We start from the raw sequence: 15,762 nt of genomic DNA on the forward strand, positions 1-15,762 counted from the left end.
AGGAAGGCACTTCAATTTTTATCAAACTCTAAAATAGATTAAGGGTCAGACATGGTGGCTCACGCCTATAATCGCAGCACTTGGGGAGGGGCCAAGGTGAAAGACAGCCCGGGCAACTTGGCAAGCCCTCATCTCTACAATAAATCCAAAAAGTAGCCGGGCATGGTGAGGCACGCCTGTAGCTCCAGTTACATGGAAGGCTGAAGCAGAAGGACTGCCTGAACCTAAGCAGGTGGAGGTGCACTGGCTGTGAGCATGCCACTGCCTTCCAGCATGGGTGACAAAGTGAGACTCCAACTCAAAAAATAAAATAAAATGATGATATAATGTAATATAAAATAAAATAGCATTTAGGTATATATTCACGTGTTAAAATGTAAATACTGGCAAAAAATGGTTGATTTTGTTTTTAAATCTTAGCACTTCTTCAGAATTTGAAAACATAAGTTAGCAATTTCTAACAGATAAATGAGCTATTATTAACAGTAGCTATCTGTTATATTAGTTTTCAAAATACACAGATAAAAAGAATGCTTTCCAATAAAGTTTCTAGAAAAGTATTATCAACCATATGTTATTACAGTCATGTGACCACTTATTACTTCACTGTAAGTTAAGGAAAATGTTCTATTCTAAAGGTGAATATACTTAACACATTTATAAGAATTATTTATTATACTACCATAAAATTACCTGTTTTGTATCTGATTTCCTGTGAATTTTATGTATTTTGTTTTTTCCATCAGTTTGGTGATTAATGTATCTATGATCACTTTCTGATTCTGAAAAGCTTCTTCTATAAATTGATATCTGAAAAAATAAGCAAATTATTTATACAAGTATCTGTCTGAAATAAAGAAAAGTCCAAAAGTGATTAAATGACTAATAAAAAATAAGATTATAAAGGATTTAAATAATAATCTTTGAAAAATACCAAATATACCCCTAAGAAGGCAGGTTTTTCTCCTTCTTTTAAATTATTCCTCAAAAAAGTCTTCCAGCCTGGGCAACACAGCAAGACCTTGTTTCTATAAAAAAATTTAATAATTAGTCAGGCATGGTGGCATGTACCTATAGTTTCAGCTACTTAGGAGGCTGAGCTGGAAAGGTTGCTTGAGTCCTGAAAGTCAGGGCTGCAGTGAGCCGTGGTCATGCACCACTCCAGCTTGAGCAACAGAACAAGACTCTGTCTCCTTCCCCCAACCCCCACCCCCAAAAAGAATCTTTGCAGATATTACATATGAACATTCTAAAATATATTGACAGTTTGGAAAAGATATAAATCAATCATTCACAGTCTTAGAGGCTTATTTTGTTTTTAAATCTTACTTGGCAGACTTGGCAAAAATTAGTCAAAGATACCTAAGTAGATTGATTAACTATTTTGTAATTTCCAATTTATTAAAGTTTACTGTATATAAACCGTTTTTTAAAAATTACTTCTATGAGACCTCATCTCTACAATAAATCAAAAAATTAGCCGGGTGTGGTAGCGCGCGCCTGTAGTTCCAGCTACTTGGAAGGCTGAGGCGGAAGGATCGCCAGAGCCCAGCAGGTCGAGGCTGCGGTGGCCAGGAGTGTGCCACTGCACTCCAGTCTGGGCGACAGAGTGAGATTCCAACTCAAAAAAAAAAAATCACTTCTAAATAGGTAGTTATGTTGTAGAGGTTACAAAGATATGCCTAAAGGATAAACAGGGGAAGAAAGGCAAAACTCCTGATGTTACTTGTTGTGATAAAACTTGAAGCAACCATATCATATGCTATGGCTTTTTACAAATTTATAAAATTTGAAAGTTAAGATGACATACATTAGAAACTAGTATGATGACTCAAAAAAACGCTCTGAAGAACTTAGGCAATGATGTAGATGATACATTAGAATTTTATTTTTCTATGAAATGAACAAAATATATATTTCTAACTTAACATTTTACATAATATGAGTTTTAAGTGTTAAAGTAATTAAATTAATAAGTATATATAGGGTTGCCAGTGGACAACCAATAAATTAATAATTCTAATGGATTCCCTCTGTACATAGTCATATATATGCAAATAATTCCATTCTGAAGTCTTTCTTAGGGAACTCAAGTGTTTGTTTTTTGGTTTTTTAATAAGACGTGGTCTCACTCTGCCACTCAGGCTGGAGTGTCGTGGCATGATAGTAGATCACTGCAGCTTTGAACTCCTGGGCTCAAGTGAACCTCCCATCTCAGCCTCCCAAGTAACTAGGTCTACAGATATGCACCATCATGCCCATCAATTTATGATTTTTTTTAATAAAGATTATTTCTCGCTATGATACCCAGGCTGGTCTTGAATTCCTGAGAGCAAGCAATCCTCTCACCTCAGCCTCCCAAAGTATTGGGATTATAGGTGTGAGCCACTGCTCCCAGCTGTTCTCTCTTCTTTAGCACTCATGTTTGTTGAATGTACTAATCTTTTGAAAGACCCAATTTTTGGATTTTACTATTTCTGCACTTGTTTTTATTATGTCCCTTTTAAAACTCACTTACTTTGGGTTTGGTTTGCTGTTTTCCCTAACTTCAGATAATGGTTAGTGAGTTAACTCTGTATCCTGTATATAATATATGCATTTAATGATATAAATTTCATTTTGAATAAGGCTTAGGTATAAAAAAACTTGAAGGTGTGGTTGGTATGTACTATTTTCTTTTTTCTTTTTTTTTTTTGAGTTGGATTCTCATTCCGTTGCCCAGGCTGGAATGCAGTGGCACACTCACGGCCAAGCCGGCATTGACTTGCTGGGCTCAGACAATCCTTCTGCCTCAGACTTCCAAGTAGCTGGGACTACAGGCGTGCACTACCATGCCTGGCTCATTTTTGATTTATTGTAGAGATGAGGGCTTGCCAAGTTGCCCAGGCTGGTCTCGAACCCACGGGCTCAGGCAACCCACCTGTCTCAGTCTCCCAAAGTACTGGGATTACAGGCTGAACCACCTAAATTCGGTCTTGGTATGTACTATTTTCATTATCATTCTGATCACAATATTTTATAATACCCATTGGAATTTCTTCTGATTGTTTACATTTATTGTTAACTGCTTATTTTGAAATAATTTCAAAGTTAAATCTGCAAGAGTATAGAGGCCTCAGTATATTTTACACAGATTAATCAGTTTTTAACTTTTGCCTCATGATAGCAGTTCAGTGTGTATTTCCTAAAAACAAGGATGTTCCTTTATGGTACAGTTATTAAGTTGGAAAAAAAACCCGACAGTGTTACAATACTTCCATCTAATCGACAGAATATTTCCAATCATGCAATTTGTCTCAATGTCTTCCATATCATTTTTTCTTCTAACTTAGCATACAGTCCAGAATCATGCATCACTGCATTTAGCTTTCATATGAATATCATTTCTATGGGACTATTCTCTTCTATTATTGTTCCCTAGATTAACTGCATTGTAGTTACACAACTTATTTGGCAGGATTTCTTTCCTTTTTTGAGTTGAGTCTCAACTCTGCCGCCAGGCTGGAATACAGTGGCATGCTCATGGCCACCCCAGCATAGACCTGCTGGGCTCCAGGGATACTTCCACCTCAGCTTTGCAAGTAGCCGGAACTACAGGTGCACACTACCATACCCAGCTAATTTTTGATTTATTATAGAGATGATGTCTTGCCAAGTTGCCCGGGTTGGTCTCAAACCCATGGGCTTAGGCAACCCACTCACCTCGACCTCCCAAAGTGCTAGTATTACAGGTTGAGCCACCAAGTCAGGCCCAGGATTTAAATCCTTTGAAATTTAAGACTATGCTTGGCATAAAATGAATTGAAAATATTTCCTTATATGTTTGTAAATAATGTATGTTGAGTAGTGTTTCATAATGTCTGTAAAACATTTTGCTAATTGTGCTATTTTAATCTTACTGATATATCTTTACTGATTTGGAAATTACTTTGTGAATTATTTGTTTATTTCTATGCTGCCCAAGCTAGACTGGCTTAAGCTATCCTACCACCTAAATCTCCTGAGTTGCTGGAAATATAGGTATGCACCCTCACACCTTGCTTCAATTACTGAGTAAAGTACGGTATAATCCCCCATTGTGACTGTAGATTTGTCTATTAGTTTGAAATCTGTCATTTTTCTTTATGTAAATTTGTGGTAAATATAAATTTAGAATTCAAATCTTTTAGATGAAGACAGTCTTTCATCCTTACAGAGTTTCCCTCTTTATCTCAAATAATGTTATTCTTTCAACACCATCTTGCCTTTGATCAATCATCTATATGACACATCTTTACCCATTAACCTTTTTATATACTTAAGGTCTTAGATGTGTCTCATAAAAATAAAATAGCAGATTTTTCTACTTTGGTTTTTTGTTGTTGTTGTTGAGTTGGAGTCTCACTGTCACCCAGACTGGAGTGCAGTGGCCGCTCCCGGCCACCGCAGCCTCGACCTGCTGGGCTCCGGCAATCCTTCCGCCTGAGCCTTCCAAGTAGCTGAAACTACAGGTGCGCACTGCCACGCCTGGCTAATTTTTTGACTTATTGTAGAGATGAGGTCTCGCCTGCCCAGGTGGGTCTTGAACCCGTGGGCTCAGGCAATTCACTCACCTCAGCCTCCCAAAGGCACGGGATTACAAGCTGAGCCACTGAGCCCAGCTACTTCGCTTCTTATCTAGTCTGAAAATTTGTTTGTAATTTGGAACATTATGTCTATTTACATTTAGTATAATTACAGCATATTTGTAGATCTACCAACTTACCAAACCCTATTATATTCCATCTGTTCTTTATTCCTTTTTCTCATTTTTCTGGCCATTGTTTAAACTGATAAAAAATATCCATCCCTATCCCCTTATTTGGGAAACATGTATATCTACTATTCTTTTAATAACTACTCTATATATTACAAAATGCAAGCTTTAACTGTCATCACGTAATATTCATTTGTACTTTTTTGCTACCTTCCTAGGCCATGAATGAAGCCTAGAACACAAATCCCATATCCTCCTAACATGTCTACTGCTATGTGACATACATATATACACACCACACACTAACATTATTGTTTCCTCAGTCAACGTTCCTTTAGATTTATTCATGCTTACTATTTTAACTGCTCTTTATTCCGTTAGATCCTATCATTTTTTCTGCCTACATAGTACTTTAGTGAGGGTTTATAACTATGTTGTTATATATTTTTTAATATATATATCCCTCCTCCCTGTTTGCCCAAAACATCTTTTATTCACCTGCATTTTAATCAAATATGTGCACTGGGTATAGTATTTTAGATTTGTCATTTTCTTTTTACATTTCAAATTATCCTGCTAGGGGCCTGTGGGACTCCTTGAATATGGGCTAAATGTCTTTCATCAGTACTTGAAAGTTCTCAGCCACTATATTGTGTCCTCAAATATTGCTTCCTTCCCATTCTCTCCATTCTGTACTTGTTTGTTTGTTTGAGACAGGGTCTCACTGCTGTCATCCAGGCTGAAGAGCACAGCTCACTAAAGCCTCAAACTACTAGGCTTCAAGCAATCCTCCCTTTCAGGCTCCCAAGTAGCTAGGCCTATAGGCACACCTGGCTAATTTTTTAAGTAGAGATGGGTTCTCGATAAGTTACCAAGGCTAATCTTGAACTCCTGGCCTCAACTGAATTCCCTGCTTCGGCCTCCAAAAAGTGCTGGGATTACAGGAGTGCACCAATGCACCCAGCATTTCTATCCTTCTTGGACTGCAATTATTTCCAGGTTAGACCTTCCCTCTCTTTCTTGACTATCTCTTCTACTCTCTAACCTAAATTTGTTTACCATGTTCTTTTTGGGTATCTTAATTTTCTTCTAGTTCATTAGTTTTCATTTTTTATGCCAAATCTGCTATAAAACCTTTCTACTGAATGTCATTTATTACAATTTTCAGTTCTATACTTTCCACTTCTTTTTTTAGAATTTTCAGTTTCCCACCCAAATTTTTCATTTTGCCTTTTTTATCACTTTGATATAATAAGATGCAGATCTTTATGTATTTTTCTAGATTGTGTATCTGCTAGGTTTTGTTCACATTTTCATAATCTCCTAGCATACCTGGTTATTTTTAAATGTGTACTGTATATTGTATTGGACAATTCACTGAATAAACTGGAGTCTAAAATGTTTTCTTCTTTTAGAGACATTTACATTTGATTACAGGCACCTTGAAGTACCAGCAATATGACTTCTTCACTTTAATCCAACCTTAGGTGCTGAGTCCCTGTGAGGAACTACTTACCAGCTACAGTAATGTAGACTTTCAGGATCTCAACTCAAGACAAGGAGAAGCCTTCATCCTTTAATTCTTTATTATTTCATTAGCTCTAAAATTTCATAAAAATGACTCGTCCAGGTTTTCTAGTTGCCCTCACTGGTATGGTTGCCTTAAATTATCTAGTCTGCCATTATTGGGAGCCTTGACTACTATAAGCAATTTTGCTAATCCAAATGCTTAGAGAGGTCAGATTTAATAGCAAACTTTGGTAAGGACAATAATGATTGGAAAAGACATGCTTCATTCTGAAGAGCACCAAAGTCAATTCCATTCAAATGCTGACATGAAAGTATACAGACAGAAGAGCTTCCATTTCCTCAAAAAAGCCAGAAGTCGACATTAAAAAAAAAAAAGTAAAAACGCCTTAATTTTGCAATGCAGGCAACTAATTCAACATATTTTAAAACAACATACATGCCAGTGGCTCTGAACTTGGGGCGATTTTGCACCATAAGACATTTGGCAATGTCTAGAGTCACTTTTAGTTGTCACAACTGGGGAGAAGGTAGGGTCCTGCCAGCATCTAGTTGGTAAAGGTCAAGAATACTGTTAATTATAACACAGTACACAAATCAGTCCCCCACAACAAAGAGTTATCTAGCCCAAAATGTCAATAGTGCCAAAGTTGAAATCCTGGTTTCAGCATATTTGCAGCCTGCCATTTGACTGTGTTGGCAGCATTCTTCTAGTCCTCATGAAGTATTATGAATCTATGTATATAATGAAAGATGGTGGTACCTATGCTCCTTATGTTCTAATAACTGACAGTCTCGACATGTCAGTTTGTCACACGTCTCACAGTAAAGCTTCAACTGCTCCTTTTTATGAAAAGGACAAAATACTGGTCGCTGGCTGGTGACACCAACTGCCTCTGCAGAAACAATAAAAGACAAAGAGAAGAAAATTAACATAATTGAATAATAAATACTTACTGGATTGTCCATTTGAGTTCAAATCTATTGATATTTAAAAAACTAGAAGCAGCTTCATCTCCACTGCAACTACCACAAGGTATGACTGATATTAAAATGTTTATTTCAACATTTCAGAAAAAAAATAAATCTGCTTTCCATTTTCCAAGCAGAAGTTCAAGTTAATTCACAAGTAAATGAAAGGACTAAGTGTTAGTTTAAAAGATTTTTATGGAATTAAAAAAGTCTTAAGAAGATAGCCCTCGACCCCTCAGCGCCCCCGTCTCTGGCCATGCACCACACTTCCCAGACCTTCTTCACTCGGGCCAGCGCCGGCGCCCCCCTGAACTATGAGATGCTCAAGGAGGAGCACGAGGTGGCCATGCTGGGGACGCCCCACGGCCCTGCTCCCACGACGTCCACCGTGATCCACATCCACAGTGACACCTCCGTGCCCGACCACGTCGTCTGGTCCCTGTTCAACACGCTCTTCCTGAATGTCTGCTGTCTGGGCTTCATCGCCTTCGCCTGCTCCGTGAAGTCTAGGGACAGGAAGATGGTGGGCGACGTGACCGGGGCCCAGGCCTCCGCCTCCACCGCCAAGTGCCTGAACATCTGGGCCCTGATCCTGGGCATCCTTGGGACCATTGGTGTCATCCTCGTTCTGGTCTTGATCTTCGTGGTGTTTCAGTAGACTGTGAGGCCACGTGGAGTTCATCATCGCCACAGCGAGGCCCATGTGCCCAACCTTCCGTTCTCTTCCCCGTGCCTCGGCCCCTTCTACAGCAGTTTGTACTCACACACTTTTCTACAGTGGTGGTCAATAAAGTGCATGTGTCACAAAAAAAAAAAAAAAAAAAAAAAAAAAAAGAAGATAGCCCTCAAAAGTCAGTATGAACCACCTGGATGTTTTCTCTCCCCAATACATGAAATTTTAAAAATGCAACTCAGAAAATCAAGTTGGATGCAGTGGCACATGCCTGTTGTCCCAACTACTTGGAAGACTGAAGTGGGGACTGCTTGAGTGTAGGCTGGGCAACATGTCAAGACCCCTACCCCAACCTCTTTTAAAATGGGACAGCACGAAAGAAAATATAGTAAAAATGCCAAAAAGTAGTGAATGAATTATTTTCCCACTTTAGCAAAAATCCTAAGACAGGATATTTCCATTAATACAGAAATAATCAAGTCTTCACTATTATACTCTAGTTATCCACATAACTTTTCATTAGTTTATGCTTAAGTTACAAAGTAAAAAAAAAAAAACAAAGAAAAAAATCAGAATACAAATAAACATAATGACTGATTAAACAGTAAATACAAGGCCAGGCATAGTGGTTCACACCTGTAATTCTAGCAACTTGGGAGGCTAAGGCAGAAGGAATGCTTGAGTCCAGAAATTTGAGACCAGCCTGGGCAACACAGTGAGACCAAATCTATTTTTTTCAACATACTTTAAAAAAAAGTAAACTCTAATTATCTCACTAATAATTAAAGGTGAAATTTAAACATTTCAAAATAATCCCACCTCTAGAGATTACTATTAATAACCTGGTATGTGACTTGCTGGTTGCTTTTTCCTGTATAGAAGAACATACTGTATAATGTTGTATTATGTTTTATAACATAATAAATGGCACTACAAATACTGCCTTGCAAAATGCTTTTCTCATTTTATCTTTTCTGAGTTAGTGAATACATCAACCTCATTCTTATGTGGTAACTGTATAGTATTCCATCGAATAGATATACCACTTTACCACTTGCTAGTGGGTATTTGGAAGTTTCTAATTTCAATGTTTTATGAAAATGCTGAAAGAAACATATAAAATCTATAAATTATTTTAATGTTTCCATAAAATAAACCCCCAGTGGTAGAACTCCTAAGTTAAAGGGTAATCTTTACAGACAAAACTAAATGGTCTTCCCCCCAAATTATGCCAATTTGTACTCCAACCAGTGTAGAGTGGTTATTACCTTATTAACAGGGAATATTATACTGATTGGGGGTGGTGGTGGGGACAGACAGAGAGACTTTTACTTTACTATTTTAGGATGTATTTCATATCAAACAACTTTTTACATTTGGGGACATTTGTATTTCTTTTAAGAACTGTCAGTCGAATACCATCCAAATAAAAAGCCTTCTTTCCTGGCAAAAAAAAAAAGAACAGTGGCGCATGACTGTAATCCCAACACTTTGGGAGGTGGAGACGAGAGCACTGCCTGAGGCCAGGGGTTTGAGACCAGCCTGGGCAACTTGGTGAGACCTCATCTGTACAATAAATTTTTTAAAAAATTAGCCGTGTGGTGGTACACACCTATAGTTCCAGATATTTGGAAGGCTGAGATGGAAGGATCACCTGAGCACAGCAGGTTGAGGCTGCGGTGGCCGTGAACACGCCACTGCACTCCAGCCTGGGTGACAGAGTGAGAGTCTCAACACAAAAAAAGAATTGTCTGCTAGGTACCTCTACCATTTTTCTGTCTAACTCTCTTTTTTACTGACTTCTATACACATTTTATGTATTGTCTGCCAAAGATTTTAGAAATACTTTCCCCAGTTTTACTTAGTTTATGCTCCTTTCCTCCAAACAGGTATTTTTTTGTGGCTTTAATTTTTAAGAACTGCTTCTAGAAACGCTTTCTCCTCTCTGCTTAAAAAAAAATGTGCACTTAATTTTTCACATAGTATAGTTTTATGGTTTCTTTTTAATTTAGTCTTTGTCATCTGAAATTAATTTTGATATAATTATAATCCTTACAAAAACCTTCAATGTGTGCTAGTAAGGAGAATGAGTTAACAGGCTCACATTTTCTGACCATAATACAATAAAACTATAGTTGAAAATGGAAACAAAGAAAGCCAAAACATTAGAAAAATATCCTTGTTCTCAGTAATTCTTGTGTTCCTAATAATTGTATTGTTCAGCAACCTGCTTTTTTGCACTTTATATAAATCATGATCTTCTTGTCCTTATCATCATTTACAAATCTACCACAATAGAGAACAAACACAAAAATTCACAAATCCCCAAATGCTTGGTAACCATAAGTGCAGAATAGCTAAAGAAACAGCGGAAAGTAAACTGGTAAATCATTAATTCAAGCTTTAAATACTTAAAATGCTAAGAAGGAAGAGTGAAAATAAGCACCAAGTATTTATCTCAACGAAGTTAGTAGTAGAACTTTAAAATGGTAATTAGACAAACACATGCAAAAGCTGTATCTGTGGATAAAAACAAAACAATCAACTTAGCTGGTTCAAAAAGAAGATAAAAATACATAAATTCAGAATGAAAAAGGAAAAAAAATCAGGAAGGAAAACTGGCACTATATTACAAGAATATTAGAAACACAACTACAACACATCAAGACCAAATGGAATTCCAGTAATATAAAGATGGTTCAACTTGCATATCCTCATAGCTGCCTGTTCCTTTCTTCTTGATGTTCATGTCACCTGGGCTTTATATGCTTAGACATCCTGGTTTATGCCTGCTGATGTTCATATCACCTGGGCTTTATATGCTTAGACATCCTGGTTTATGCCTGCTGTTCAGGAATAATTATTTATAATCTTCCTTCTGATTTAGACAGAGAATGATATTATGTTATCCATTTATAGATTCCTTTTACTTGTTGGAGAATTTGAATCCTGACTCAAAGTCATTCTCCCAGTCCTAAGTGTCTTATTAGCATCTTGAAGGATGTGGAAGTTCAAGTGAATTACCATAAGACAACCCCAAGACCTAGAGCTTCATTTTAGTTATTTATTTCACAGCCATACAAGAATTTTCACTATTTGCTTTTATCTCACTTTTTAAATTTTTTTAACTTTGCCAGGAAACAGTGCTTATCCGTGCTGGCTCCGGCTCCAAAGGCTGAGCCATGTTTCACATCTATAAACATAAATTCAAATATCTCACTTTAATAACTTCTACTTTCTAGCCTTCCAATTCTTAGTTACTACCTTGACTGCATCTCATAGATATTTCTGGTCTCTAACCAATTTTTTCACCCTGTAAACCAATTCTCTACTTCCTTCCTTTATTCAGATACAATCTGAAAATCTGTCAACACATGTCATTATATGCATCTATTACACTCTTGAGTTTCTGTAACATTTACCCAGCTAAACCCAAACCATATATACATTCAGTTCTTTTCCATACCCACATCCAGACTGCTGAGATCTGATGGAGATTTTATGACCTACACTTCAAATGTAAACTCAATGTTACCAGGCAATCTTTCTATTCCCATGGTCACAACTCTCTTTCAACTGGAAAGTTGGTACTCCTTTGATGTGCTCCAATAGAACCTAATAAAGGCCAAACTTAGGTTATTTATTTGCCTATAGTCTTCATTATACTATCAACTCCTGGACTATAGGAAGTTACCTGTCTTAGTCACCTTTTCATCCTTAGTACTTAGCTAATTTCCCTGACTATAGAGTAAGCATACAAACATTGGTCGGCTCAAATGAACACAAAGAGGTAAAATAATTTTTAAACAAAAAAATATACTAATGAGCCATAAAAAGTAATGAGATTCTGACACATGCTATTACATGGACGAATTCTTAAGTAAGTAAAATCAGCCAGACACCTAAGGACAAATAATGAATAATTCTACTGGTATGAAATAAGCAAATTTATAGAGACAGAAAGAAAGTAGGTTAGAGGTTACCAGGGGAAAGAAAATGGAAGTTATTACTTAATGGATACAAAGATGCTGATTGGAGTGTCTGAAAAGCTTTTTAAAAGATAATTGTGGGTCGGGCTCGGTGGCTCAGCCTGTAATCCCATGCTTTGGGAGGCCGAGGTGAGTGAATTGCCTGAGCCTGGGTTTGAGACCTGCCCGGGTAACTTGGCGAGACCTCATCTCTACAATAAATCAAAAAAAAAAATTAGCCGGGTGTGGTGGCATACACGTGTAGTTCCAGCTATTTAGAAGACTGAGGCGGAAGGATTGCCGGAGCCCAGCAGGTCGAAGCTGTGGTGGCCGGGAGCGGCCACTGCATTCCAGTCTGGGCGACTCAGTGAGACTCCAACTCAGAAAAAAAAAAAAAAAAAGATAATGGTGATGGCTGTACAACATTGTAAAATAACTAATGCCTCTGAATTGTACACTTGAAAATAGTTAAAATGTTACATACATTTTACCAAAAAATTAGTGAACTTTACATTAAAAACAATAGAATAAAATCCAGAAATCCTAATTACATAAAAAGCAAAGTTCTTTGGTTATTTCTTTTTTTTAAATCAATATTTTTTATTATGATTTTGTGGGGTACAGTTAAGGGTTAGGTGTACAATTGCATTTCATTCAGGCACCCTGTTGATAAGAGGTGTTTTGGTTATTTCTATATCAGACAAATTATCATAAAGCAAGAATATCAGAAGAGACAGTTATAAAACAAAACATTTATGCCTATTCCTTGTCACCTTAGAGATAAGAGATAAAAGAAAAAGATATTTTTTTCCAGGCGTTCTATATGCACACCAAATGAAGACATTTATAGGACAGGAGGATTGGGAATGTGAGTGTAAAGTAATATTCTATATCTATTCGTGCTTACCAACATTTTTAAGTACTTAAATTTCAATTATAATATAGACCTCTTCATAGTAAAAAAAAAAAAAAAAAGTATAAAGCTTACCAAAACAAGTGTCTCAACAAGTCAATATAGAAAGAAAAGACAGAGGAAGAGATAGAAAAAAAAGAAAAGAATGAATTTATTACCTGGAGATACTTCCTCTTTCTGTCTGACAGTGTGGTCTTTTGTGAACTTCACCCTCTGATGAGCTCGGATACACGTCTTGCAGAGCCATTCAACACATTCTACACAAAACCCATTAGCTTCTGCATTGTCCTCACAGCTTGTACACACCTAATAACAAAATAAACATGTCAAATGAATTTTCGAAAAAATGAAAAAATGCTGGCCATTCCACTACTTATACATAAACAATATACCAATCATACTGAACTCAATCAGTTATCTCCTTAACAGTGTTTAGAAATTTAAGTTGACGTTATGTATTAAATTGTGTACATATGAAATAGAAATACTGTTCAATAGACAAGAATATAAGTACATTTTCTCCTTAATTTAATATCCCAAATACTTCAGGCATTATACTAGGTGTTAAGGATAGGTCAGAAAAAGTAAACAAAGTCCCTGCCCTATAATAACCACAGTCTCATAGATGAAGAGTGTGTTCAAATCCCAGTTCCCTCACTTACTAGCTGAGTGGTCTTGCACAGGTTGCTTGGAGCACTCACCTTTGTAAAAGAGGGTAATAGCACCGATTTTACTGAGTAGTTGTAAAGATTAAATGCAAGGCACATGCACACTTTTGGAACAGACATACCAATATATAACTACAAACTGAAAGATACCATAAAGGAAACACAAGAAAAGCTGTAAGAGCATGGATGAAGAAATGAATCTCATTTTAGTGGGGTTGGAAGGTTGGGGAAAACCAGAGGAAAGATTAGGTAATGAAGTTTGTCCTAAGAAGATCATAATAGCACCAAGATATGAAAGTTGAGGCAACAATCACTGGATGAAGAGCCTTCTAAGCAGAAGAGCCTTCTAAGCAGAGAGAACAGAATACACAAAAAGCCCCAGGCAAAGGAACAGACAGGTCCAAAGAACTGAAAGGAAAGCAAGTGTGACTGAAGAGGAGCGCTCAAAGAGTGCCAAGAAAAGGAGCTGGGATAAGAAGAGGAGGGACCAGAACAAACAGGGTTAAATGACAATCTTAGTCTTTGCTCAAGTAAGTCTATTAACATATTTGTGACCAGCAAATTTTTCGCTTTCCCAATACTGAGAGAGGGTGAAAATAGAAAAACTCTGAAGCTGGTTGCTGCAAACTTCTGTTGTTAAGCACAAGTGAAATGGGTCTTCTAAACTGTTGCCTTTTGCACGATACAGCTGAAAGTTGCAGACATAGCCAGCATTTGCCTCAGATACCACTCTGACTAGCATTCCATACTTTGTATTTTTAATTCAGATTATAAACCCGAAAAGACAGTCTTCCACGATTAGGTAAATTCATGTCAGCAGCGACCAGGAACAGATTGTGGGAATGATATAAATTCACCTCAGCGGTTGAGAAAGAGTTAAAAGCTTTCAAGGGTCAGGCATGGTAATCCTAGCCTGTAATCCCAGCACTTTGTGAGATCGAGGAGGACTGCTTGAAGCCAAGAGTTTGAGACCAGCCTGGGCAACAGCAAGACCACGTCTCTACAAAGATTAAAAAAAATAAGCCAGGCATGCTGGCACACATGTGGTCCCAGCTACTCAGGAGGCTAAGGCAGAAGGATGGCATGAGCCCAGAGTTCAAGGCTGTGGTGAGCCATAATTATGCCACTGCCTTCCAGCCTGAGACCCAAACTCAAAAAATAAAATAAATAAAAATTGGCAACTAAAGGGAAAGAATCAAGCATTTAACTTACCTTCCCTGTATAAGCTATACTTTAGGGTAACTTAGGAATTGATGAAGGAAGCATTTTCTATTTCAGTTAAGAAATAAACTGGGCTCGGTGGCTCAGTCTGTAATCCCGCGCTTTGGGAGGCTGAGGTGAGTGGATTGCCTGAGTCCGTGGGTTTGAGACCCACCTGGGCAACTTGGCAAGACCTCATCTCTACAATAAATTTTAAAAAAGATCAGCTGGGCGTGGTAGTGCGTGCCTGTAATTCCAGCTACTCGGAAGGCTGAGGTGGAAGGATCGCCAGAGCCCAGCAGGTCGAGGCTGCAGTGGCCGGGAGCAGCCTCCAGTCTGGGTGACAGACTGAGACTCCAATTCAAAAAAAAAAAAGAAAGAAAAAGGAATGATAGGATTAAAATGTCGCCATTTTTCAAAGCCCTTCATGAAATATGGGATCATGGCGGGGATCATTAATATCTGCTGCCATCAGAAAAACAGACAACCAGACACCAAATGCCTCTTGATGGGCATACACATATAAAAGTATTCTTACCTCCAGTGGAACCAGAATCTAAACCAGCGACTACATTTTTATTACCAGTATACATAATACATGGGAGAAAGAAGCATATTAAGTGACTTTATAGAAATTCAGAATAAGGCTAACTCTACTGAACAAACAACTCAGTTTATGTAACAAGTATGTTAAATGAGAAGAGACACAAATGGGTAAATTGAGATTACCTAAAAGGTATGTTTGAGACAAATCAACCAAATGCACTGCATAGGCCTTATCAGATTCTTATAGAAACAAAATGTTGTTAAAAACAAAACCAACAGCAATCAGATATCTGATCACTGTCTAGATATTTGGTATTAAAAAATCACTGTGAGCCGGGCTCGGTGGCTCAGCCTGTAATCCCGCGCCTTTGGGAGGCTGAGGTGAGTGAATTGCCTGAGCCCGCGGGTTCGAGATCCGCCTGGGTAGCGAGACCTCATCTCTACAATAAATCAAAAAAATCAGCTGGGCGTGGTGGCGCATGCCTGTAATTCCGGCTACTCGGAAGGCTGAGGTGGAAGGATCGCCGGAGCCCAGCAGGCCGAGGCTGCGGTGGCCGGGG

The 15,762-nt window shown here is 37.8% G+C and overlaps 1 protein-coding gene and 1 pseudogene across 2 annotated transcripts in view; one reads left to right on the forward strand and one right to left on the reverse strand.

Moving 5' to 3' along the window:
• TRIM24 (tripartite motif containing 24) overlaps positions 1 to 15,762 on the reverse strand; it is a 78,302-nt gene that overhangs the window by 55,843 nt on the left and 6,697 nt on the right. Inside the window, exons 3-5 of the mRNA XM_021711747.1 lie at positions 12,947 to 13,094; positions 7,026 to 7,158; positions 694 to 810 (exon numbers count right to left, since the gene is read on the reverse strand). Of these exons, the coding sequence (XP_021567422.1) occupies positions 694 to 810; positions 7,026 to 7,158; positions 12,947 to 13,094 (398 nt within the window). The remainder of the gene's footprint in view (positions 1 to 693; positions 811 to 7,025; positions 7,159 to 12,946; positions 13,095 to 15,762) is intronic.
• Positions 7,488 to 7,892, forward strand: LOC103259173 (annotated as a pseudogene). Its single transcript, XR_504221.2, has one exon. The product of XR_504221.2 is annotated as an interferon-induced transmembrane protein 3 pseudogene (transcript).

This window comes from Carlito syrichta, unplaced genomic scaffold, assembly GCF_000164805.1.
Source record: "Carlito syrichta isolate Samal-C Ts95f unplaced genomic scaffold, Tarsius_syrichta-2.0.1 Scaffold302555, whole genome shotgun sequence".
Classification (NCBI taxonomy): domain Eukaryota; kingdom Metazoa; phylum Chordata; class Mammalia; order Primates; family Tarsiidae; genus Carlito; species Carlito syrichta.